General features: G+C 50.1%; 2 protein-coding genes and 1 long non-coding RNA gene across 6 annotated transcripts in view; 1 reads left to right on the top strand and 2 right to left on the bottom strand.

Annotated features, from left to right (window-relative positions):
- LOC132383995 (RNA-binding protein 4-like) overlaps window positions 1-4,059 on the bottom strand; it is a 29,718-nt gene extending 25,659 nt beyond the window's left edge. For 2 of the 3 annotated variants that reach the window (XR_009508818.1, XM_059955246.1), the window contains exons 1-2: window positions 3,543-4,059; window positions 56-764 (exon numbers count right to left, since the gene is read on the bottom strand). Coding sequence is in view for 2 of the 3 variants with exons in the window: in XM_059955246.1 (XP_059811229.1) it covers window positions 85-764; window positions 3,543-3,882 (1,020 nt within the window). In the remaining variant the exon portion in view is untranslated. The remainder of the gene's footprint in view (window positions 1-55; window positions 765-3,542) is intronic. The other variant, XM_059955245.1, reaches the window with a different exon arrangement.
- A 257-nt stretch (window positions 4,060-4,316) lies between these two features.
- Window positions 4,317-26,258, top strand: LOC132384002 (uncharacterized). Of its 2 annotated transcripts, none has more exons than XR_009508819.1 (2): window positions 4,317-4,477; window positions 24,663-26,258. It is a non-coding gene; the product is annotated as an uncharacterized LOC132384002 (long non-coding RNA). The 2 variants fall into 2 exon arrangements; XR_009508820.1 differs by lacking the exon at window positions 4,317-4,477 and adding an exon at window positions 21,955-23,815.
- fam89b (family with sequence similarity 89 member B) lies at window positions 21,290-24,488 on the bottom strand. The gene is made up of 2 exons (XM_059955257.1): window positions 23,994-24,488; window positions 21,290-21,924 (listed from the first exon to the last, which is right to left on the bottom strand). Exons 1-2 carry the CDS (start codon window positions 24,228-24,230, stop codon window positions 21,655-21,657), a joined length of 507 nt encoding a protein of 168 aa, XP_059811240.1. The 5' UTR covers window positions 24,231-24,488; the 3' UTR covers window positions 21,290-21,654.
- Window positions 26,259-26,290: the final 32 nt, after the last annotated feature.

Here is a 26,290-nt window from a genome sequence, read left to right as displayed (position 1 = left end):
CCAACCGCCGCGCAACACGCCACTCCGCGCCAGCGCCAAGTTCTGCGTTACTTACTGCGGAGCCCACAGGATGCCTGGGTGGCACTACTGCTCCGTCACCTGGGCAGTCCCAAGGGAAGAGTCTTCAACGGGTGCCACCGTATTCCACGCAGCAGCAGTGACATAAACGACATTATTCGCAGCCGTGGCCGCCACGCTCTCCCCTGTCCCCACTGCAGAAGTGAGGGCGGCGTGCCCTGCCGCCGCCGCCGCCTGCTTGCGGGCTACGGCTATGTACCTAAGGCTTTCGTCCATGTACTTCTCTGTTTGATATTTTGGCACCGTGAGCGGCGAGAGGCGGGTGCGCTCGTACAGGGAGTTGTTAGTGGTGGTCACTGCAGACGAGGTAAGACGATTAGGGCTCCTCTCTCTTCCGTAATCGAGAGTCGCATAACCAGCAGCAGTAGTGGCCGTCTGGTAATCTTCGTAATAGTCGTAATAGGAGCCATGACCGTAGTCGTAGTCGTAATAGGAGTAGTAAGAGGGGTAGTACTGGGACGCCAGCTGGTACTGGCTGTACTGATTGAGGCGCAGCGAGTGGCAATCTCGAGCTTGGTGGCCCTGCCTCCCGCAGCGCTGGCACACTTCCCGCTGCCCGCCAGATTTCCCGTAGGTGGACCTGGAGAGCTGCACCCTGAGCTTGTTGCCGAGGAACTCCTGGCCATCTAGGCTAGCTATTGCTTTGATTGCATCTTCCTCTTTTTCCATGTGGACAAAGGCATAATCTGAAAAACAGGAGGAAGGAGAGTTACATTCACATCTCGGAAAACAGCACTGGCACCCAATCGCTGCCCAGAGGTTGTTGTTTGCAGTTATGACAGTGCGACACAGCAGCGTCAAACCTCTGCTTTGACACACAAGGGTGCCTAGTCACCTTCAGTTACTTCTTCTCTTTCATGATCGGATCTAGACACTATCCAGGCTGAAAACAGGATAAGTACTTGGCAGACGATGGTAATTTCTGACCAGAGTTCACCTTGAAATGGGGCAGGTACAATGGTATGATTTAAAAAGCACCGGGATACTGTGGTGGGGGGGGGGGGATCTGGGTCAAATGCAGGAAATTGAGATCAGATTGTGATTTGTCATGGACTCATCGGGCCCTACGCCTCTGCGAGTTTGACACCATCTGACCGGGAGCTCAGTGAACGAACCGTGGCCAACAGAGCTGCTCAGTGCCCCATCCACTACCGTAAACCCTCACTCCAATCCACATCCCCCTCACAGAGAGGCTTCGGTGGGAATCAGCTACAAAAGCGTGGGGGTGTATCGGTTAGCGGAAGCCGTTACAGCTCAGTCAATTCCGGAGATTATACGTTATCCCTGTAGCTTTGTGGACTTCCTCCCACATTCCAAAGAGGTACTGCTTAGTAGGTTAATCCATCCTGTGATTCGGTTAGTGTTAAAAGGTGGAGTGCTGGACAGCAGGACCCTTTGGAATGGAAGGGCCAGTTCCACGCTAAACTAAAGCATACTACAATGTGGCAGTAAATACAGCGGCTGCCATATGGTGTCTGTGAACCGAGGCTCAATCCTCACTACAGGGACTGTTTGGAGTTCTCATGCCTTCTCGGGGACTGCACCAAGTTTCCCAAAGTGCCCCGATTCCATCTCACACCAAAGATGTGCATTTTGCTCGGTTAACTCACCTCTGCAAGTTGTGCCCAGTGTGTGGGCAGGTGGTAGAATATAGAGGAGGCAGGAGGGAGGAGAATCAATGAGGATGTGTGTTGGGGGGGGGGCAGTTGGGGAACATAAGCAGGACTAACCAAATGGCTCAGTGTAGATGTGATGGGCCGGTATATATTCCACTAAGAGAAAAGTAGTCATCCTTTAATTCTTTCTACATCAGTCTGCAGTGCTGAAAGGTCAACAAGCAATATCATACACCATCCCAAGTAACAAACTACTACTTCTATGATTTTTGGCTTTGAACCTACCTAACATTACTATGGACATTATTATCGTGTCTGTTGAAGGGTCCTGGCCTGTACTTCTCTTCCATTAATGATGGAATGCTGAGTATGCTGAGTTCCTCCAGCATTTTGTGAGTGTTGATCGGTCTTCCAGCGCCTGCAGATTTTCTCGTTTGTGCTTGAATTAGTACGGGTGTACCTTCACTGGAGAATCTTAAGTGTTCCCAGCAGTAACCCTGGGGCAATTGACTGGGAAATAATACATATAACAACACCCTTTGCAAGAATGAATGGAACTGACACATTCCCTGAATGTAGTCAACCACACATTTTCACACGTCACAAATTACAGGAAGGATATTAATAAGGTTGAAAGAGTGCAGAGAAGGTTTACAAGGACGTTGCCGGGACTTGAGAAACTGAGTTACAGAGGAAGGTTGAATAGGTTAGGACTTTATTCCTTGGAGAGATGAATGAGGGGAGATTTGACAGACATATATAAAATTACGATGGGTATAGATAGGGTGAATGCAAACAGGCTTTTTCCATTGAGGCTTGGGGAGAAAAAAACCAGAGGACAAAGGGTGAAGGGTGAAAAGTTTAAAGGGAACATTGGCGGGGGGGCTTCTTCACACAGAGAGAAGTGGGAGTGTGGAATGAGCTGGTAAATGTGGGCTCATTTTTAACATTTAAGAAAAACTTGGGACAGGTACAGGTCCTAGTGGGACTAGGCAGAAAAATGGTTCAGCACAGCCAATAAGGACCAAAAGGCCTGTTTCTGTGCTGTAATGTTCTATGGTTCCACTAAACCTATGTCATCCTATAAGCCTGTAAGACATAGGAGCTCATTTAGGCCATTCAACCCACTATCGGCTCCACCATTGCATCATGGCTGATTTATTATCCCTTCCAAACCTACTTTTCTGATTTCTCCCCATAAGCTACGATGCCCTTACTAATCAAGAACGTCATTGCCCTTGAATGGAAAATCCTACAAAAGGTAGTGGATCTGACCCAGTTCATCTCGGGTTAAAGTCCTCCCAGCAACTGAGCACATCTACTTGAAACGTTACTAGAAAAGCAGCATCCATTATCAGAGATCCCCACCACCAGGGCATGCTCTCTTCTCTCTGCTGCCTTCAGGTAGAACGTACAAGAGCCTCAGGACTCGCACCACCAGGTTCAGGAACAGTTACTAACCCTCAACCATCAGGCTCTTGAACTAATGAGCTCCACTCACTTGCCCCATCATTAAGATGCTCTCCCAACTGATGATCTCACTTTAAAGACTCTTTTATCTCATGTCCTCGTTATTTATTGCTATTTTTCATTCGCACAGTTTGGTGTCTTCTGCACTTTGGTCGATCTTTCACTGATCTCGTTAAAGCTACAGATGGCCTTTAGATTCTAAAAGGAACTCAAAGTGTTGTACACGCACTTTTGATGGTAAGATTTACACATTCTCTCTTTGACCTGCAATGGAGGTCCGGCTGCGTGACGTGATGACGTCACGGGAATCCCTTCTATTTCTCCGCCGGGCTCTCGGAGGCCCGAGGCCTACCTCCACCTCCCACCCCCGCCCCTCACCTTTGACGATGTCGCACTCGACCACGCGGCCGTACTCCTCGAACTTGGCCCGCAGCTCCTGGTTGCTGCAGCTGGCCGCCAGGTTGCCCACGTAGACCTTGGTGACGGCGGCGGAGATCGGGGGCTTAGGCCGCGACTCGGCCACGTTGAGCTTCTGGCCGTGCAGCTCGTACTGGTTGAGGGCGGCGATGGCCTGCGCCGCCTCCTCGGGGCTGTCCATGTGCACGAAGCCGTAGTGCCGGATGATATCGCACTCCCGCACCGTGCCATAGTACTCGAAGAGCGTACGCAACTCCTCCACCGTGCCCTCAGTCGGGATATTGCCCACAAAGATCTTCATTCTGCTCTCTATGCCTCCCCTTCCCTTTCTACTGTAATCGCTTTCTCCAAATACCTCTCGCCTCGCGTACTTATGTTTAAAGTGTTTGTTTTATTTTGAATAGAGCGCGACGATGCTGCCCCCCTACTCCACAAAATGGCGCCGGTCCCAACGTTCGCCCAGGCAGTTGGAGTGGGAGGGGACGGCTCCCTTTAAATGATGGCGCTCTCAGCCAATCAGAACCGGAGTACCGTCCCGCCGTCGGTTGGGCAGCCAATCGTGTTGCGATATTCCCCACCGGTTGGTCTCCAAATCCCGCCCGCTCGCTCTCGCGCAGCTACATCCGGCGGAAAGGGGCGGGACACACTGGGCCCTTTCTGCAGCGCGGATTGGACGCGCTGCGTGACCACGCGTGCTCCCATTCGCTCACGTACTTTTCACTCGCGTCGGCCATAATTTTTGTGTTGGAAGGATGCGGGGTTGGGGAGGGCTATTTAGATTAAAACTTTCGTGTGTGAAACCGCTTCTGATGATTTTGAAGTGCGAGAATCGAAGAATTCGTACACGGAGGGGTAAGGACAAGTGACGAGGCTTTCGGTGGGATCGCTGGTCAAAGGTGAGAGGTCAGAAGTCTCACATGACCGTCCATCTGGTAAATGCATAGAGAGTTTTTCAAGTGACGTCACGGATAGTCGTCAAGCCACGCCATTACTCTGCTTTTCTAGACAGGATTTTCACTTTGTTTAAACCCTACCCCGCCTTTGTATTACTTTATACCCCCTGGCCCCATTACTCCTGTCACCAATGTCTCCCTGCTTCTGGTTCCCCACCTTCATTCCATGGTGCACTGCCATCTCCTACCTTCCTCAACTCTTTATAAACACAAGGGGGTGTATGGGGTGTCAGGGAGGGGTAGCATATCTGGTGGGGGTACATGTCGCATCCTCTTCAGGTGGTTTGTCCAGCTTGGGTCCCCACCTGGCACTCAGCTCACACCCTAGGCTCCCCGTAGCTTTTTGCGTGCGACAGAGGCAACACCCCGGGCAACGGCTTCGACGAGCCAGCTGAACCAGGTGAGGGTAGCCGGTGGGTCTCAAACCTGCGGTGAGATAGGGAGTTGTCTATCCCAGACAGACTCCGGAGGATTGAGCGGACAAGACCAATGGAAGGTCCAACGGTCAAGAAGGCGGTCTCTGCAAGCGTCATGGAACGTGTAGAGCACGACAAGACACTGAAGACATCCTGGTCATCCACTGTGCCTAGTCCCGTCCCCAGCCATCTCGACTCTTGTCTTGCCACTGGATCCAGATGGGAATTGGGAAGAGAGAGTGAGGCAGACGCTGCACAATTCTCCTTCACTTAAATCCAAATCAAGCGCTGGTCTCTACACCATCAAAGCTGGCTGGTGGCGTAGTGGCATCAGCGCTGGACTTCAGGGCGAGAGGTCTCGAGTTTGAATCCAAACGGTTCCCTACTACGCTCTCCATCCGTGCTGGGTTGAGTGTTGAGCTAGCAACTTGACCTAGCAACTAATGGTGTCGAGGTCTTCATCGACGATGATGGACAAACAGCACACACACAAAGTGCTGGATGAGCTCAGAGGGTTGACGAGACATAGAGCAGAATTGAGCCATTCAGCCCATCAAGTCTCCTCCGCCATTTCATCATGCCTGATCCCAGAGGCCAAATCCGTCGGTAAATTTAAGGCAGAAGTTGGAATCAGTTGGAAACAGAATCAGGTGAGAAGGCAGGTGTATGGGGTTGAGTGAGATCCAGGATCAGCCATGCTGGAATGGCAGAGCAAACTCGATAACGCTTCACGGTACCGGCGACACGGGTTCAATTCCAGCTGCTGCCTGTAAGGAGTTTGTACATTCTCCCCTGTGACTGCGTGGGTTTCCTCCCACAGTCCAACAACGTAGCAGTTGGTAGATAAATTGGTCGGTATAAATTGTCCCGTGATTAGGCCACGACTAAGTCGGGAGGTTGCTGGACAGCGGGGCTCGAAGGGCCGATTCCGCGCTCTATCTCAATAAGTAAATTATCTTTGACTGATCTTCTAGAATCCAAACGGTATTTATGACAATTTGCTGATTTCCGAAACTATTTTTCCCAATTCCACATACATTTAATCGTGTGGAATTTTAATTCCCTAACCAGTCATGGTGAGATCACTGGTCGAAAGTTCTGACCGGCCGTCTATTCGGTAGATGTCACTATTGTCCCAGTTCGGGTACTGAGACCTGCATTTCAGTCCATCCTGTAGAGTTCTGAAGACCAGACCTCCTATTCCCTTCGTTTTCTATTCTCTCCCAAACTTAATGACAATGCTTCGTAGATCGGTGGATCGCACTAGATCCTCTTTATTCGCAAGAAATAATGAATACTGTAGATAATGAATACTGAAGAAAGACTTTTTTCGCTGAGTCCAGACATGCTGGTGGGACTCAACAACTCAAGTAGTAACTACCTAAGGAGGGAATAAAAAGGTGATGTTGTGGGCCGAGCCTCTTCATCACAACCAGGCAAAAACATTCAAAAGTTCAAAGTAAATTTATTATCAAAGTACATATATGTCAGCATATGCAACCCTGAGATTCATTTTCTTGCAGGCATACTCAATAAATCCATAATAGAATAATGACCATATTATTATATGAAGACCGCACTGACTTGGACATTCAAGCAGTGGGCAAAAGACAACAAACTACGCAAATTCAAAAAGAAATAATAATAATGATACTAAATAAATATTGAGAACATGAAATAAAGAGTCCTTGAAAGTGAGTCCGCAGGTTGTGGGAATAGTTTGGTACTGGGGCAAGCAAAGTTCTCCTCTTTGGTTCAGTCACCGGCTCGACTCACTCTAGGCAGGTGCCAACTCCAACATTCACAAATCAGAGACCACCTCACAAATAACTACTTTGGAACTGATCTCCAATTCAGCAGATTACCTGAAACATCATTGTGTTTACTTTAAAACACAGAAAGCAAAGCGACTCTGTCTCACAAAATGGAGGATGTAAGACAGCTTTGCAAAATGGCAGCCTCTGTCTCAGAGAAAGGTAGAAAACTTACAGCACAATACAAGCCCTTCAGCCCACAAAGCTGTGCAGAACTTGAACTTACTTTAGAAATTACCTAGGATTACCTTTTGTAATTACTTTAGAAATAGCCCTCTATATTTCTATACTCCATGTATCCATCCAGGAGTCTCTTAAAAGACCCTATTGTATCCACCTCCACCACTGTTGCTGGCAGCCCATTCCACGCACTCACCAGTCTTGTGTAAAAAAACTTACCCCTGACATTTCCTCTGTACCTACTTCAAAACACCTTAAAACTGTGCCCTCTCATGCTAGCCATTTCAGCCCTGGAAAAAAGCCTCTGATCATCTACACCTCTATCAGGTCACCTCTCACCCTCCATCACTCCGAGGAGAAAAGGCTGAGTTCACTCAACCTATTCTCATAAGGCATGCTCCCCAATCCAGGTAACATCCTTGTAAATCTCCTCTGCACCTTTTCTATGGTTTCCACATCCTTCCTGTAGTGAGGCGACCAGAACTGAGGACAGTACTGCAAGTGGGGTCCTATTTAGCTCTAACATTACCTCTCAGCTCTTGAACTCAATTCCAGGATTGATGAAGGCCAATGCACCGTATGCCTTCTTAACCACAGAGTCAACCTGTGTAGCAGCTTTGAGTGTCCTATAGATTCACATCCCAAGATCCCTCTGATCCTCCACACTGCCAAGAGTCTTACCATTAATACTATATTCTGCCATCATATTTGAATGACCAAAATGAACCACCTCACATTTATCTGGGTTGAACTCCATCTGCCACTTCTCAACCCAGTTTTGCATCCTATCGATGTCCTGCCGTAACCTCTGACAGCCCTCCACACTATCCGCATCACCCCCAACCTTTGTGTCATCAGCAAATTTACTAACCTATCCCTCCACTTCCTCATCCAGGTCAGTTGTAAAAATCACAAAGAGTGGGGGTCCCAGAACAGATCCCTGAGGCACACCACTGGTCACCAACCTCCATGCAGAATATGGCCAGTCTACAACCACTCTTTGCCTTCTGTGGACAAGCCAATTCTGGATCCACAATGCAATGTCCCCTTGGATCCCACACCGCCTTACTTTCTCAATAAGTGTTGCATGAGGTACCTTATCAAATGCCTTGCTGAAATATCTATACACTACTTCTGCTGCTCTACCTTCGTCGATGTGTTTAGTCAAATCCTCAAAAAATTCAATCAAGCTGTAAGGCACAACCTGCTTTTGACAAAGCCATGCTGACTATTCCTAATCAGATTATGCATCTCCAAATGTTCACAAATCCTGCCTCTCAGGATCTTTTGCATCAACTTCCCAACCACTGAAGTAAGACTCACTGGTCTATAATATCCTGGGCTATCTCCAAGCTCAAGGCAGGACAAAGTCAATTGATCTGTCTACTTCAATTGGCTAGACCAATTTGAGTTCAGTGTTTTCTTCAATATTTTAAATCCACCTTGGCCAACACCTTACACCACTCCATTACCTGCAGGTCATGCAACACACACAATATGCTGGAGAAACACAGCAGGCCAGGCAGCATCTATAGGAAGAAGCACAGTCCATGTTTTGGGCCGAGACCCTTCGTCAGGACTAACTGAAAGAAGAGATCGTAAGAGATTTGAAAGTGGGAGGGGGAGGGAGAGATCCAAAATGATAGGAGGAGGGAGAATGCTGAAGCTAAGAGCTGGAAAGTTGATTGGCAAAACGGATACAGAGCTGGAGAAGGGAAAGGATCATGGGACGGGAGGCCTCGGGAGAAAGAAAGGGGGAGGGGAGCACCAGAGGGAGGTGGAGAACAGGCAAGGAGTAATTGTGAGAGGGACAGAGAGAGAGAGAAAAAAGGTGAAAAAATAATAAATAAATAAGGGATGGAGGGGCATTAACAGAAGTTAGAGAAATCAATGTTCATGCCATCAGGTTGGAGGCTACCCAGACGGAATATAAGGTGTTGTTCCTCCAACCTGAGCGTGGCTTCATCCTGACAGTAGAGGAGGCCGTGGATAGACATAACAGAATGGGAATGGGACCATTACCTACAGGTCCTGCTCTCTTCTTGCTGCCGCCACCAGGAAGAAGGTGTAAGTGCCTCACAGCACCTCTCAACCATCAGGTTCTTGAACCAGAGAGGATTAACTTCACTCAACTTAATTTGTCCCATCGTTGATATGTTCCCACAACCAATGGACTCACTTTCAAGAACTCTTCATGTAATTCAGAATCAATATCAGGTTTAATATCACCAGCATTTGTTGTGAAATTTGTTAACCTTATGGCAGCAGGACAATGTAATACATAATAAATAAATATGAAGATTAAAAAATACTGTTATGTTAAGTATATATCTGTCTATTAAATAGTTAAGTTAAAATAAGCAGTGCAAAAGCAGAAATAATAAAAGTGAAGCATTGCTCATGGGTTCAATGCTCATTCAGAAATCGGATGGCAGAGGGGAAGTAGCTGTTCCTGAATCGCTGAGTGTGTGTCTTCAGGCTCCTGTACCTCCTCCCTGATGGCAGAGGGGAAGAAGCTGTTCCTGAATCACTGAGTGTGTGCCTTCAGGCTCCTGTACCTCCTCCCTGATGGCAGAGGGGAAGAAGCTGTTCCTGAATCACTGAGTGTGTGCCTTCAGGCTCCTGTACCTCCTCCCTGATGGCAGAGGGGAAGAAGCTGTTCCTGAATTGCTGAGTGTGTGTCTTCAGGCTCCTGTACCTCCTCCCTGATGGCAGAGGGGAAGAAGCTGTTCCTGAATCGCTGAGTGTGTGCCTTCAGGCTTCTGTACCTCCTACCTGACGGTAGCAATGAGAAGAGGGCATGTCCTGGGTTATGGGGGTCCTTAATGATGGATGCTGCCTTCCTAAGGCACCATTCCTTGAAGATGTCTCGGATACTATGGAGGCTGGTGCCCATGATGGAGCTGACTGATTTTACAAGTTTCTGCAACTTTGATCACATGCAGTAGCCAACCCCAGCTCCCACCCGCTACCAGACGCTGATGCAGCCAGTCAGGATGCTCTCCACAGTACATTTGTAGAAGTTTTCGAGAGTTTTAGTTGACAAACCAAATCTCCTCAAGCTCCTAATGAAATATAACCGCTGGCTTGCCTTCTTTGTAGCTGCATCGATACATTGCATCCAGGTTACGTCCTCAGAGATAATGACACCAGAAACTTGAAATTACTCACTTTCTCCCCGTCTGATCCCTCTATAAGGATTGGTTTGTGTTCCCTTTTCTTACCCTTCCTGAAGTCCACAATCAGCTCTTTGGTCTTATTGACGTTGAGTGCAGGGCTGTTACTGCAACACCACTTAACTAGCTGGTATATCTCACTCCTGTACGCCCTCTCGTCACTATGTGAGATTCTACCAACAGTGGTTGTATCATCAGCAAACTTATAGATGCTTTTTCATCTGTACCTGGCCATGGGTGTAGAGAAATTAGAGCAGTGGGGGCTAAGCACACACCCCTGAGGTGCACCAGTGTTGATCGTCAGCAAGGTGGAGATGTTATTTCCGATTCACACAGATTGTGGTCTTCCAGTTCAGTCGTCGAGGATCCAGTTGCAGAGGGAGGTACAGAGGCTTAATTTTCATGTTTATTGTTTATTTATTATTATTATTTCTTCCTTTTGTATTTGCACAGTTTGTATTCTTTCCCACTCTGCTTGAACATCCTAGTTGGGCAATCTTTTATTGATTCTGTTACCTTTATCATTGTATAGATTTATTGAGTATGCCCACGGGAAAAGAAATCTCTGGTTTGTATATGGCGACATAAACAGTGCCTATAAAAATATTCACCCACCCCCCAACCCTTGCAAGTTTTCATGTTTTATTGTTTCACAATATTGAATTACGGTGGATTTAATTTGGCTTTTTTGACGCTGGTCAACGGAAAAGTACATTTTTGTGCCACAGTGAAAACAGATCGCTACAAAGTGATCATCTAAATTAATTACAAATATAAAACACAAATAATTGATTGCATAAGTATTCACGCCCTTCAAGTCAGTACTTAGTAGATGCACCTTTGGCAGCAATTACAGCCTTGAGTCTGTGTGGACAGGTCTCTATCCGCTTTGCACATCTGGACACTGCAATCTTTCCCCATTCTTCTTTACAAAACTGCTCCAGCTCTGTTCGATTGCATGGGGGTCATGAGTAAACAGCCCTTTTCAAGTCCAGCTGCAAATTCTATGTTGGATTGAGGTCTGGACTCTGACTTGACCACTCCAGGACATTAACTTTGTTGTTTTTAAGCCATTTCTGTGTAGCTTTGGCATTACACTTGGGGTCATTGTCTTGCTAAAAAACAAATCTTCTCCCAGGTCGCAGTTCTCTTGCAGACTGCATCAGGTTTTCCTCTAGGATTTCCCTGTGTTTTGCTGCATTCATTTTACCCTCTACCTTCACAAGCATTCCAGGACCTGCTACAGTGAAGCATCCCCACAGCATGATGCAGTCACCACCATGCTTCCCAGTAGGGATGGTGAGTTTTCGATTATGTGCACTGTTTGGGTTATGCCAAACATAGTGTTAAGTCTGATGGCCAAAAAACTCAATTTTGTTTTCAGCATACCATAGAACCTTCTTCCAGCTGACTTCAGAGCCTCCCACATGCCATCTGGCAAACTCTAGCCAAGAATTCATGTCACATTTTTTCAACAGTGGCTTTCTCTTTGCTACTCTCCCATAAAGCTGTGACCGGTGAAGCACCCGGGCAACAGTTGTTGTATGCATAGTCTCTCCCATCTCAGCCACTGAAGTTTTAACTCCTCCAGAGTTGTCATCGGCTCTTGGTGGCCTCTCTAGTCCCCTCTTTGAGGACACAGATGTTACAGCTGTGCCATATTCTTTCCATTTCTTGATGACTGAATTAACTGTACTCCAAGTATTCAGTGAATTGGAAATTTTCTTGTGTCCATCTCCTGGCTTATGCTTTTTAATATCTTTTTTGCAGAGTTGCATGGAGTGTTCTTTTGTTTTCGTGGTGTAGTTTTTGCCAGGATACTGACTCACCAGCAGTTGGACCTACCACATACAGGTGTATTTTTCCTACAATCAATGGAAACACCTTGACTGCAGACACAGTGATCTCCATTTAACTATTATGTGACTTCTAACACCAATTGGCTGCACCAGTGATGATTTGGTTTGTCATGTTAAGGGGGGGGGGGGGTGAATACTTATGCAATCAATTAGTTTGTGTTTTATATTTCTAATTAATTCAGAACAGTTAGTAGAGATCTGTTTTCACTTTGAGATGAAAGAGTCTTTCTCTGTTAATCAGTGTCAAAAAAGCCAAATTAAATCCATTTAGATTCAATGTTGTAAAACAATAAAACATGAAAACTTCCAAGGTGGGGGGGAGGTGAATACTTTTTATAGGCACCGATAATGACATTTAATTTGAACTTTACGTCTGACTGAAAACAAGACAGGCCAAACATGGACGATGTTTGCCAAATGGAAATGCACGAAGGATCTTACATGGAGAATTGAGATCTCCGTTTAGGATGACGGCAGGTACTAAGCACGTTTAGACCGTGGAGATTGCACCTCGTGCTCCCATCCCACGCCCCTGCAAATTGTTTCCCTTCAATCCCGCTTTGAAGCTCTTGTTGTCCCTGAGTCTCAACAGGTTCAACTCAATCCTAAACCGCCGTGAGCTTCTGACACTTTTTCCTTCCTTTTTATTTCCACGGGCCAATTGTCACTGCCACTGGGAGCCCCGGTGAGATTGGGTTCATCTCCAGCACAGGATATGAGCGTTGCTGGTGAGAGCCAGTATTTCATTTTATCCTTCGAGCCACACTGCCCAAGAATTCTGTGGTACTCATAGCCACAGACGGTGGCTGCCAGCTCCGCAGATTCACCATCCTTTGGCTAAAAGCATTCCTCCTCTTCTCTGTTCTAAAGGGACGTACTTCCCTTCTGTGGCTGTGCCCTCCAGACCTAGACTCCCCCACTATTGGAAATGTATTGAGCCAGAGAGCGGTGAATCTGGGGAATTCATTGCCTGTAGAGGCCAAGCCATAGGGGTATGTTTAAAGCAGAGATTGATAGGTTCTCTATTAGTCAGGAGAATGGGGTTGAGAGGGATAATAAATCAGCCATGATGGAAAGACGGGGCAGACTTGGTGTAAACTATGGGAGGAAGCCATGGTACCGGCAGGCAACTTAAACAGTCATGGGGTGATCGTACAAACTCCTTACAGACAGCAGCAGGCGGTGCAGACGACAATAAACCCGAGTCTGATTCCCGCTTCACGCCCAGACAAATGAGTGCAATAACATAAGAGGTGGGGGCACGGCAGCACTATCCTTTAATATGTGACACTGCCTTGCATACACGGTGGTGCTACCTCTGCAGCCCCCCACCCTGCATTCAAACTTCCACAGTCTGTGGTGGGGGGGTGAGAACTTACCCATTTCTGGCTGACTGACCCTTTTCCGAAACCATGTCTCACCAGTTCTGGACACCCCAGGCATGGCAAACATTTATTTCTACGTTGTCGAACCCTGTATATGATTAAATGGGGGTCATCCTTCACTCTTCTCAGAATTTGAGTTTATAGTCTCTCCTCACGGGATAAGCCTTTGTTACACTTTGTTCTGTCGCGACAATGCCCCGGGCGTGGGCATGAACACCACCAATACCCTGAGCGGGTCCAACCATGTTGACGTCATGGCCCCAAAATCCCGCCAATGACCCCACTTCCTCAGGAGGCTAGAAAGATTTGGCAACTCTGAACCAATTTTTTATTTAGGGAGTGTTCCTGCGGCTTGGTATGGCGACTGCAGAAAGTTGCAGACCCGGCTCAGCACATCACGGGATCCACGAGAGTCCCGGGGTCCAAAAGGAACCACGAAGACCCGTCAAAGTGGGTTGGAGATGTGTCTCTACCAAAGGGGGTGTGAGGCTCTCTGTCCCTCCTCCTGCCTGCAGGTTACCCTTGGACAAGATGAACACCTGCTTAGCCCCCCCCCCCCCGATCAGGAGGAGCCGATGCCTATCACAAGTCCTGGTTATGCGACCACTGACGCCAGGCTAAGCAACCTCTGAAGAGTGGTCACCCAACTTGTAAAGACATTGCTCAGAAGGCAGCAATGGCAAACCACCTCTGTAGAAAAATTTGCCCGAAACAATCATGGAGAAACCATGATCGCCTACATCATAACGAGTGAACAAGAGACCTGTCATTGTCCTTTCTAAGGCATTTGACTTGTCGGCCATCGGCTTACTGTTAAAACCTTGGGCTGGATAGGGGTTGGTGCTTACTTTGTGAATCTCTGATCGGATAATATATGAACCCCTGCATTCTTATTGAGAATGGCAAAGCCAAGATCAGGCCGATTCCTATCTTAGGAAGGTTTAAGCAGGTTCCCAAATTTCTTTAACGTCGCGATGGACATTGATTGTACAGGGACGGGTCCAGTCTCTTTCCCGATGCGGACAGTATGTCACGTGTCACCTTCACTTTTGCCGATGATGTGGAACTTGTGAATGAATCTCAGAGAACTGGTAGAACAGAGACAGGGGTGGAGGGCACAATGTGAGCCTTTTGGGGTGGGGTGTAGAGATTCTGCTGGCTACTCACTGTGCAGGACCTTGGCGTTACGAAGGCTGCAAAGAGCCCTCAGGACCATCACAGAGGCTGCTGAGCAGGCCTCCGGGTGACTATGGATCAAGAGTGTGATCTGTAGACCAATGCTGCTGGGACACAAGCCGGGGCCCGATCAACGCTGGCTGGGTCGCCTGGGTGAGGATATCTGATGTTTTAAAGACCTGAAACACCCGATGACCACAGGTTACAACACTAATGATGCGTCCCAGCACACCCTAGGGTGTATCCCAGCATCACGAGGACAGTCAAAATATCACAACAACCTTGAAAATGTTTGTAGCGAGTACAAATCTTGAGGTTAATCTCCAGACTACAGGATTGGAGGTGAGCTCGCAAGTAATAAGGGCGCTTTGATAAAGATCCGCTCAGCTTTGGCATCGCGTTTTGTGAGACTTAGCAGAGAGATACCCGACACATCACAGCAGCTGTGAAGGGGTCCCCCGGTCCTGCCCGCTACTTGCCCCACTCTCCGTGGCGCTGAGGCCGTGAGGCTGCCAAAGGTTTTGTGCCTGAGAGCTCGGCGTCGATTTGCCCTGCTGTGTGATGAACTGACCCTGAGGCTGTGGGCCCACTCTGGCCGTTGTGTCTGTGGACTCAATTTCGTTCTGAACACTGTTCCTTGCTTTTATTGTTTGCGTAATTTGTTTTTTTTTTTCTTTTTCTCTGCGCGTTGGGAGGTTGGTCTTTTTTTACATTGGGCTCTTTTGGGTTTTTTGTTTCGTGTAAGCAGACAAATCTCAAGGTTGTATAACATATAGCAACAGGCACAACACGCTGGAGGAACTCAGCGTTGACTGTTCTTTTCCACGGATGCTGCCAGATCTGCTGAGTTCATCCAGTGTGTTGCCTTGACCCCAGCGTCTGCAGAGTATTTTGTGTTTGTATAATATATACATAGTTTGGTAATGAATGGACTCCAATCTTTGAGTTGCCTTGCATTCCGGCACCAGACCCTGACCCCGATCTAATAAGGTCCGTGTGGTGGCTGCCCCTGGATCAGCGTCCCCAAAATCACACACAGGTGTTCACCATTGAGCAAATATGCCCTAAAATCCCGGATTAAGTTCCTCTGAGAAGGGGGAGGGGCTTTGGGGCTTTGGGGTTGTAACATTTCACTGTCATTCATTCTTTGGGGCACTCCTCTGTTTTCAGGAAAAAGAATTTCAGGGTGTCTATTGTATACATTTCTCTGACATTAAATGTACCTATCGAGCCTATTCTCTGAATTCCTCTGTCTTACTTGTGAAAATGCCATCCCCTTCTCTCAATTTCTTCATCTCCGCCGTATCTGCTTTTCATTCCAGGACGAAGGAGATGTCTTCCTTTTTTAAACAAAGGGGCTTCCCTTCCTCCACCATCAACTCTGCTCTCAAACGCATCTCTCCTATTTCATGCATATTGGCCTGCCACCCCACTCGGGATAGGGTTCCCCTTGTCCACGCCACCAGCCTCTAGGTCCAACATATAATTCTCCGTAACTTCCGCCACCTCCAACGTGATCCCACTACCAAGCACATCTTTCCCTCCCCACTCTTTCTGCAGGGATCACTCCCACGTGACTCCCTTGTCCATTCATTTCCCCCCCCCCATCCCTTCCCACCAATCTCCCTCCTGGAACTTATCCTTGTAAGCGGAACAAGTGCTACACCTGCCCTTAAGCTTCCTCCCTCACCACCATTAAGGACCCCAGACAGTCCTTCCAGGTGAGGTGACACTTCACCTGTGAGTCGGCTGGTGTGGTATACTGGGTCCAGTGCTCCCGGTGTGGCCTTTTATATATTGGTGAGACCCAACGCAGACTGGGAGACCGTTTCACTGAACACCTACGCTCGGTCCACCTGAGAAAGCAGGATCTCCCAGTGGCCACACATTTTAATTCCACGTCCCATTCCCATTCTGATATGTCTATCCTTGGCCCCCTCTACTGTCAAGATGAAGCCACACTCAGGTTGGAGGAACAACACCTTATATACCGGCTGGGTAGCCTCCAACCTGATGGTATGAACATTGATTTCTCTAACTTCTGTTAATGCCCCCCCTCTCCTTCTTACCCCAACCCTATTTATTTTTTCTCTCTCTCTTTCCCTCTCACAATCACTCTTTGCCTGTTCTCCATCTCCCTCTAGTGCTCCCCACCCCCTTTCTTTTTCCCTAGGCCTCCTGTCCCATGATCCTCTCCCTTCTCCAGCTCTGTATCCCTTTCGCCAATCACCTTTCCAGCTCTCAGCTTCATCCCTCCCCCTCCGGTCTTCTATCATTTCAGATTTCCCCTCCCCCTCCCACTTTCGTATCTCTTACTATCTCTGTTTTCTGTTAGTCCTGATGAAGGGTCTTGGCCCGAAACGTCGACTGTGCTGCGTCTGCTGCCTGGCCTGCTGCGTTCCACCAGCATTTTGTATATGTTGCCTATTGGATCTGTGATGCAGACTCAGGACTGACCTCTGCAGCCACCCGAGGACCGAACACTTTGTCACCAAACAATTGATACTAGAGCGTACAATCATCACAGTGACATCTGATTCTGCGCTTCACGCTCCCTGAAGTACAAATCAAAATAAATATAATAAAAGTTTAAATTACAAATCATAATTAGAAGATAGAAAAGGGAGAGTATGGTAGTGAAAGTCAGGTCCGGATATTTAGAAGGTACGGCCCAGATCCTGGTCAGGATCCATTCAGCAGTCTTATCACAGTTGGAAAGAAGCTGTTCCCAAATCTGGCCGTACGAATCTTCAAGCTCCTGAACCTTCTCCCGGAGGGAAGAGGGACAAAAAGTGTGTTGGCTTGGTGGGTCGTGTCCTTGATTATCCTGGCAGCACTGCTCCGACAGCGTGCGGTGTAAAGTGAGTCCAAGGATGGGAGACTGGTTTGTGTGATGTGCTGGGCTGTGTTCATGATCTATTAAATAGACAGCCCCTGAGAGCAGGGGTTCCCAACCTGGGGTTCAGGGACCCCTCGGTTAAGGGTAGGGGTCCACGGTTTTAAAAAAAGAGGTTGGGAACCCCTGCCTCAAAGGAACGTGATACTCAACTCGAATGCCCACAATACTACCACATAGCCGGTAGCCACTGTTGAAAGATACGAGAAGTCTGCTGAAGATAAAGATGAGGCAACGCCGTTTAAGACAGGTGGCGAGCTTCATCCTCAAAGGGATCTTTAAGGCGCTGTAGGCAAGAGGCTGGAAAATGACTGCGGGAATGTGGTTACAGCCACGATCACACTCAATGGTACAGCGGGCTCAAGTGGGATCTTTCTGTGCCAAGGTCACATGCTTGTACAGCAGAGGGAGGAGTCAGCAACGGGAGTTGACCAGTGAGGGTAAAAGATCATGGAGGAGGGCTTCAGCATTCGGTGAACTGATGTTATCAATGTGACTGTCAGTACCTCCAGTTGAACTCGATCTTTTTGTGTGGTTCCCCCAGCCGTCAGTCTGTGGTTTTGTATTGCCATGTGCTCCTGTCTCCGCTCCTGCTCTACTCCAGCCCCTGTATTACTGAATACTCCGTCTCTCATCTGTTTCTCATTATTACCTGTATTGCTGCCACCCTTGTCTCATTGTGCTCCACCTATCATCTGCCTCTCTGTTTATTGCTGAGTGTACTTCAGTCCTGTGTTTTCACCTACTTGTTACCAGATTGTGCCAGTGAATTTTCCCGAGCCTTTCCAGCATTCGTATCTGTACTCTGTCCGTCTGAATATCGATTGTTTGTTTCCGGATTCTGGTTTTTGGATTTCTCTGGATGTTTTGATCTCTGCCTGAACTTTGACGCTGACTTTGTTTGCACCTCGGGATTTGATACTCAGTAAATATCACAATGTGTGCTCAGTAATTGCTCTGAGATTGGGTCCCTGTTCCAGTGTCATTTAATTATTCAGTGTAATTATTTATTTAAAGATACTGCGTGGAACAGGCCCTTTGAGCTGCGCCGACCAGCAACCCATTTTTGTATTTAATCCCGACTGAACCACAGGACAATTTACAATGACTAATTAAATTAGCAACTGGTATGGGAGGAAACCAGAGTGCCCGGAGGAAACCCACGTAGTCACAGAAAGGACACAGAACGGACTCCAACTACCCGAGCTGCAACCTTACTGTGCTACCTTAACTTAGATAAGCAAGTAGATCAAAAATGGAAATTATAATCCATATAGCCCATTTCAATGAATCTACACACCTAGGGATAGACAGCTAGTGTAGCTCCCTCCACACCGTCCCACCACACACTCCCGGGGTCAGACACTGAGTGAAGCTCCCTCCACACCGTCGATCACACACTCCCAGGGTCAGACACAGAGTGAAGCTCCCTCCACACCGTCGATCACACACTCCCAGGGTCAGACACAGAGTGAAGCTCCCTCCGCACCGTCCCATCACACACTCCCGGGGTCAGACACAGAGTGAAGCTCACTCCACACGTCCCATCACACACTCCCAGGGTCAGACACAGAGTGAAGCTCCCTCCACACCATCCGATCACACACTCCCGGGGTCAGACACACAGTGAATCTCCCCCCACACCGTCCCATCACACACTCCCGGGGTCAGACACAGAGTGAAGCTCCCTCCACATCGTCCCATCACACACTCACAGGGTCAGACATAGGGTGAATCTCCCTCCACACCGTCCCATCACACACTCCCAGGGTCAGACATAGGGTGAATCTCCCTCCACACCGTCACATCACACACTCCTGGGGTCAGACACAGAGTGAAGCTCCCGCCACACCGTCCCATCACACACTCCTGGGGTCAGACACAGAGTGAATCTCCCTCCACACTGTCCCATCACACACTCCCGGGGTCAGACACAGAGTGAAGCTCCCTCCACACCATCCCATCACACACTCCCGGGGTCAGACACAGAGTGAATCTCCCTCCACACCGTCCCATCACACACTCCCGGGGTCAGACACAGAGTGAATCTCCCTCCACACCGTCCCATCACACACTTCCGGGGTCAGACACAGAGTGAATCTCCCTCCACACCGTCCCATCACACACTCCCAGGGTCAGACACAGAGTGAATCTCCCTCCACACCGTCCCATCACACACTCTTGGGGTCAGACACAGAGTGAATCTCCCTCCACACTGTCCCATCACACACTCCCGGGGTCAGACACAGAGTGAAGCTCCCTCCACACCGTCCCATCACACACTCCTGGGGTCAGACACAGAGTGAAGCTCCCTCCGCACCGTCCCTTCACACACTCCCGGGGTCAGACACAGAGTGAATCTCCCTCCACACCGTCCCATCACACACTCCTGGGGTCAGACACAGAGTGAATCTCCCTCCACACCGTCCCATCACACTCCCGGGGTCAGACAGAGAGTGAAGCTCCCTCCACACCGTCCCATCACACACTCCCGGGGTCAGACACAGAGTGAAGCTCCCTCCGCACCGTCCCTTCACACACTCCCGGGGTCAGACACAGAGTGAATCTCCCTCCACACCGTCCCATCACACACTCCTGGGGTCAGACACAGAGTGAAGCTCCCTCCACACCGTCCCAGGGTCAGACACAGAGTGAATCTCCCTCCACACCGTCCCATCACACACTCCCGGGGTCAGACACAGAGTGAAGCTCCCTCCACACCGTCCCATCACACACTCCCGGGGTCAGACACAGAGTGAAGCTCCCGCCACACCGTCCCATCACACACTCCCGGGGTCAGACACAGAGTGAATCTCCCTCCACACCGTCCCATCACACACTCCCGGGGTCAGACACAGACTGAATCTCCCTCCACACCGTCCCATCACACACTCCCAGGGTCAGACACAGAGTGAATCTCCCTCCACACCGTCCCATCACACACTCCTGGGGTCAGACACAGAGTGAATCTCCCTCCACACCGTCCCATCACACACTCCCGGGGTCAGACACAGAGTGAAGCTCCCTCCACACCGTCCCATCACACACTCCCGGGGTCAGACACAGAGTGAAGCTCCCTCCGCACCGTCCCTTCACACACTCCCGGGGTCAGACACAGAGTGAATCTCCCTCCACACCGTCCCATCACACACTCCTGGGGTCAGACACAGAGTGAAGCTCCCTCCACACCGTCCCAGGGTCAGACACAGAGTGAATCTCCCTCCACACCGTCCCATCACACACTCCCGGGGTCAGACACAGAGTGAAACTCCCTCCACACCGTCCCAGGGTCAGACACAGAGTGAATCTCCCTCCACACCGTCCCATCACACACTCCCGGGGTCAGACACAGAGTGAAACTCCCTCCACACTGTCCCTTCACACACTCCCAGGGTCAGACACAGAGTGAATCTCCCTCCGCACCGTCCCACCAAGCCTCCCCCGAGTGCCTGAGAGACCAGATCTGTATTTCCCACATCAATCAGCTGTTCTTGTGGCCTTGCCCCATCGCCACTGACCGAACACTGGCAGGCAGCGCCCAACCCTCGGGGACCCCATTCAGATCTACCGAACACTGCCTGGGAGGCCTGGACACAGTGAACGCGGAGAGGATGTTTCCATCGGTAGGACAGTGCAGGATCCGAAGGCACCACCTCAGAGTAAAGGTAACTGAGACGAGGAAAATGTTTCAACCCTCCGGCCGTGAATCTGTGGAATTTGTTGCCACTTAGACGGTGGAGGCCAAGTACTTAAGGCAGAGGTTGATGGGTTCTTGATCGGTAATGGGGTTAAGGTTCAGGGAGAGCAGGTTTAAAAAAAAGGAATTACAATATTTGAAAGCACTATTTCTGCATTCGATAGGGTATAAGTTTTATTTACGTATTGAAGTACAATGTGGAACAGTCCCTATTGGCGCTTCAACCCCTGATTTAATCCTGGCCTAATCCCCGGAGAATTTACAATGACCAATTAACCTACCAACTGGTACGTTTTGGGACTATGGGGGCCTCCGGCAGACATGGCGGAGAACGTACAAACTCCTCACAGGCCGCGGTGGGAATCGAACCCGGGGACGCTGGTATGGCGAAGTGTCGCGCTAACCGCCACGCCACCCTGCTGCCCCCCTCAACGATCCCCAGTGAAGTCAGACAGCAGAACACAGAGGGCGACCGAAACCAGTTTTCAGATCGGAGACTACCAGTCCCAACGGCTTCTGCTTCATATCGTGATGTGGAAGGAGTCCTCCAGCCACTTGTCCCGGGAGTTCTGGGTGCGGGGGACTTTCAGACTGTTGCATAGCGGCTCGTCCCCAGCCTGCTCAGCCTCGTACTCCTCCTCCTCCTCGTAGTAGCTGTTCTCGGGGGAGAAGGGGCCCTCGGGGGCCGCGGTGGCGTTGGCGTCCTGGTACAGGCCCTTGTATTCCTGGATGGCCTCGTAGAGCGACCAGAGCTTGCACAGGAGGGACATGTCCAGCTGCCTGAGGCCCACCTGCGGAGGGGAGGAGAGGATAGCATTGGTGAGTGACACGGTGCGGCCTGACGGGGGCCCAGTGGCCAGCCCGTCACTGTCACAACTGCCCTGTAACTCCTGGGGTGGGGCGAGAAGGGAGAGGGAAGGGAGGGGTGGGAGAGAGGGGTAGAGAGAGAGGAGAGGGAGAGGAAAAAAAAAACAGCCAGGGGTTCCTGCTCCCCGTCACTGACCGGTCACCCCTGGGTTAGAGAGAGGGGGAATCAGCCAGGGGTCCTGCTCCCCGTCACTGACCGGTCACCCCTGGGTTAGAGAGAGGGGGAATCAGCCAGGGGTCCAGCTCCCTGTCACTGACCGGTCACCCCTGGGTTAGAGAGAAGGGGAATCAGCCAGGGGTCCAGCTCCCTGTCACTGACCGGTCACCCCTGGGTTAGAGAGAGGGGGAATCAGCCAGGGGTCCCACTCCCCGTCACTGACCGGTCACCCCTGGGTTAGAGAGAGGGGGAATTAGCCAGGGGTCCAGCTCCCCATCACTGACCGGTCACCCCTGGGTTAGAGAGGGGGGGAATCGGCCAGGGGTCCAGCTCCCTGTCACTGACCGGTCACCCCTGGGTTAGGGAGAAGGGGAATCAGTCAGGGGTCCAGCTCCCCGTCACTGACCGGTCACCCCTGGGTTAGAGAGAGGGGGAATCAGCCGCGGTTCCTGCTCCCCGTCACTGACCGGTCACCCCTGGGTTAGAGAGAGGGGGAATCAGCCACGGTTCCTGCTCCCCTTTACAGTCATCCCACCTCTCCCGGAAGTTCCAGGAGTCTCCCGCATATTGATAGTGGCTCCCTGACGCCCGCAAATTACATACAATATCCAAGAAATCGATGAGAGAGAGGGAAATGGGGAGACGGGGAAGGGGAGAGAATCCTCATTGGTCTCTCTCTCTCTCTCTCTCTCTCTCTCTCTCTCTCCCTCTCTCTCCCTCTCTCTCCCTCTCTCCCTCTCTCCCTCTCTCCCTCTCTCCCTCTCTCCCTCTCTCCCTCTCCCTCTCTCCCTCTCTCCCTCTCTCTTTCTCTCTCTTCGGTTTAGTGTCCGGCAGCGCCATGGCAGAGTGTTCCAATAAGATATAAAACGTCCTTCACCCCGGACTACACTAAAGTGCACCCCTGCCTAATCGGGGTGAAAAATATCGACAGTGTTGCTCGCTGCGCTGTTTGCAACAGAGTCTTTTCTATTGCCCATGGAGGGTTAAAATGTAAAAGACGTGTTGAGGTGGGTTTAACAGGTGTCAGTCGTTCATTAGCATAGCTAACGTGATGTAAACTAGCTGGCCGGCTGCTAAGGAGCTGCTCGATTGACGTCCTAATAGCGTTGAGACTGCCAACAAAATATTCAAGAAGAAATTTTTATAGATGAGTATATGTGTAGTTTCAATATGTGATCAAATAAATTGTGTTCTTTCATAATCAAATGTCCCGTCAAATACACCCTTGGAGGTCGACGGAGGGGGGATATGGGGTTGCGGGGGCGGGGGTGCTACCTCCCTGAAATGAGTTTTTGCAGGATGGGAAGTCTGCCAAGTGGCGGTAATGCACCATTAAGCTGGGTGCCAACCGCCGTAAGACAAGACGGAGAGAGAGAAAGGGGGGAGGATGTCTGCATCACTGCCCCATGATCACTGGGTTGGGGAGGAGGGAGGTGAATCCGCCAGGGTCCCTTGAGGCAGATGGTGAAATGGGACAGAAACAATGAAGCAAGCAGCTGCCCGGAGAGGGTAACCGTGTCGTCATCATCGGGACCTCCCGAGTCCCGCTCACACTCCCGCCGGGGGCTTCTGTGCAGGAGCTGGGAGAGGGGCAGGGCAAACTCACAGGGGTCGGTGGTGGATGGGACACATTTCCTTCACCCCCCCCTCCCCCGCGGGTGAGAGAGAGAGATCCCCCAGTGACTGTGTGTGTGTGCGAGAGAGATATCATCCCTCATACACTGGGTGTGTGAGAGGGAATAAATCCCTTAGGCTGTGCGTGTATGAGGGAGAGGCGAGGAGATCGTCCCTCGGTGAGGGTATGTGGGTGAGGACACGGCCGGGGATCGAACTCACCATCTCCTTGCGCAGGGACGCGAGCGCGGCGTCCAGGTTGGCGGGTCTGCTCCGGCGGAGGTGGCCCGCGGCCGGCCGAGGACGGCTCAGCTCCTCCTGGATCATGGTCTTCTTGGTGTAGAGCCGCTCCATTTCCCTCCAGGAGCCGCCGGCCGAGTTCAGGATCCCGCTCAGCCCCTTGGGCAGAGGGGGGAGCCCCTCGATGCCGGCCGCAGCCTCGGCCTGCGCTGTCGCCATTGTCCCCGGAGGGGGTAAGGCAGCGCTTGACAAGTTCCCTAACCGTCCCGGGAGCCTCGCTGCTTCCGAGCTAATCCAGTTTCCATCCGGTTTATCGACGCCCCCTTCTCCCAAGTTAGCCCATCGCGGGCTCCCGGACACAGTTTGCAACCTTCTCCCCTCTTTCCTGTGCGCTCGGTCTCCCCGCCCCAGCTTTCCCCTCCCGAACTATGAGGTTCCAGCCCTCCCGTATGAAAGCGCTCCCAGTCCCTTTGTTCATTAAACGCCACGCCCAAAGTTCAGCAGCCGAGTCCGAGGCTTTAAAAACTTGTATTTTGTTTTTCAAACACTTCCCTCGCATGGCTTGTTGTTGCAGTAAACGCCCAGGACTGACGAGGGCCGCCTCGCTTTATTTTTAGAATGTAAAAAATCTCATTTTCTTTTTACAAACAGGAGGAGATCTGCTGATGCTGTAAGTCCAAAGCCGGGCGCACGAAATCGAGGGGAGCGCAGCGCCCGCGAAGATGAATAAATAGCCGAGACCCTTCATTTTCTCTCACCCTCAAGCGTTTTAATTTTACTTTGAGGGGACTCTGTGGAAATAGCTTTCTCCAGTTAATAGCCGGTGGACATCCTCTGCCCGAAGCGTCGACTGTACTTTTTTTTCCACAGATGCTGAGTGAGTTCTTCCTCGCATCATTTTGTGTGGAGTTCCTTGGCGGACGGGAAACGCGATATTGAGCACAGCAGGACATCAGCACCATCTCTACCTGCTCGGGAGGTTCTTCATGACATCTAAACCTGTGACAAACTTATATAAATGCGTAGTGGAGTGCATTGGCACCAATGCCTTTGTAGTGGATCCGGCCCGGTCCATCACGGGTAAAGCCCTCCAGACTACTGAGCACGTCGACATGAAACCCTGTCGTAGGAAAGCAGCGTCCATCATCAGAGATCCCCACCACCCAGGCCGTGCTCTCTTCTTCAGGTAGAAGGTACAGGAGCCTCAGGACTCGCACCACCAGGTTCAGGAACAGTTACCACCCCTCAACTATCAGGTAGAAGGTACAGGAGCCTCAGGACTCGCACCACCAGGTTCAGGAACAGTTACTACCCCTCAACCATCAGGAAGGAGGTACAGGAGCCTCAGGACTCGCACCACCAGGTTCAGGAACAGTTACCACCCCTCAACCATATCAGGCTCCTGAACAAAAGGGACAGCTACACTCATCTATTGAGATGTCCCCACAACCAATGATCTCACTTTAAGGACTCTTTATCTCACATTCTGGTTATTTATTGCTATTTATTTATATTTGCATTTGCACAGTTTGCTGTCTTCTGCACCCTGGTTGATCTTTCACTGATCCTGTTTACAGTTACTGTTCTGTAGATCTGCTGAGGATGCCCACAGGAAAATGAACGTCGGGGTTGCATGTGGTGACATACATGCACATGAATAATAAAATTTACTTTGAACGTCGATTGTAGAGGTTTTACGGTTGCCCCACCTTCCCTTAATAGGATTTTCCCGTGGGGGGGGCAGTCACGGTGCAGGTAGATGGGAGTGGGGAGTGTAAATGGTTCAGCACAGATTAGATGGGCCAAAGGGCCTGTTTCTGTGCTGTACCTTTTCTCTGACTCTACAGCGCCCCCATCTGGAAACACTGCAGCCCAGTCTCAGTCTCACCCCACACACTGAGAGGTATTTGCATTATATTCTTGTCAAAATCTCCCCCTCCCCTCCCCGTTTGATCACTGTTCACCCCCTTCCTCCCAGGACTTGAGAACATTGTTCTGTGGTTAATAAAACCATCAGGGTCCCTGAACTGAACCCGCTTCACTCACCTCAGCACTGCCCACTCACTTTCAAGGACTCAACTCATATTCTCAGTATTATTTACTTTTTGTATTTGTAGTTTGTCTTTCACACGTCAGTCAGCCCTTGTGGGTAGTTTTTCATTGTTTCTATTGTATTTCCTTGTTCTACCGTGAATGCCTGCAAGAACAGGATTCATAGGCACAAAATAAAGTGGCCCCTTTCATGTATTTGTGGTCTTCTGCTGCTTCGTGGTTCAATG

The sequence above is a fragment of the Hypanus sabinus genome, chromosome 31, assembly GCF_030144855.1.
Source record: "Hypanus sabinus isolate sHypSab1 chromosome 31, sHypSab1.hap1, whole genome shotgun sequence".
Taxonomy (NCBI): domain Eukaryota; kingdom Metazoa; phylum Chordata; class Chondrichthyes; order Myliobatiformes; family Dasyatidae; genus Hypanus; species Hypanus sabinus.
This window is presented reverse-complemented; position numbering and strand designations above follow the sequence as displayed.

Excerpts from the sequence above, each read along its gene's own strand:
- fam89b (XM_059955257.1), bottom strand. The coding sequence starts at position 24,230 with ATGGCGACAGCGCAGGCCGAGGCTGCGGCCGGCATCGAGGGGCTCCCC. Across the intron at positions 21,925-23,993 it reads CGTCCCTGCGCAAGGAGATG|GTGGGCCTCAGGCAGCTGGA; the intron begins GTGAGTTCGATC and ends TCCCCTCCGCAG.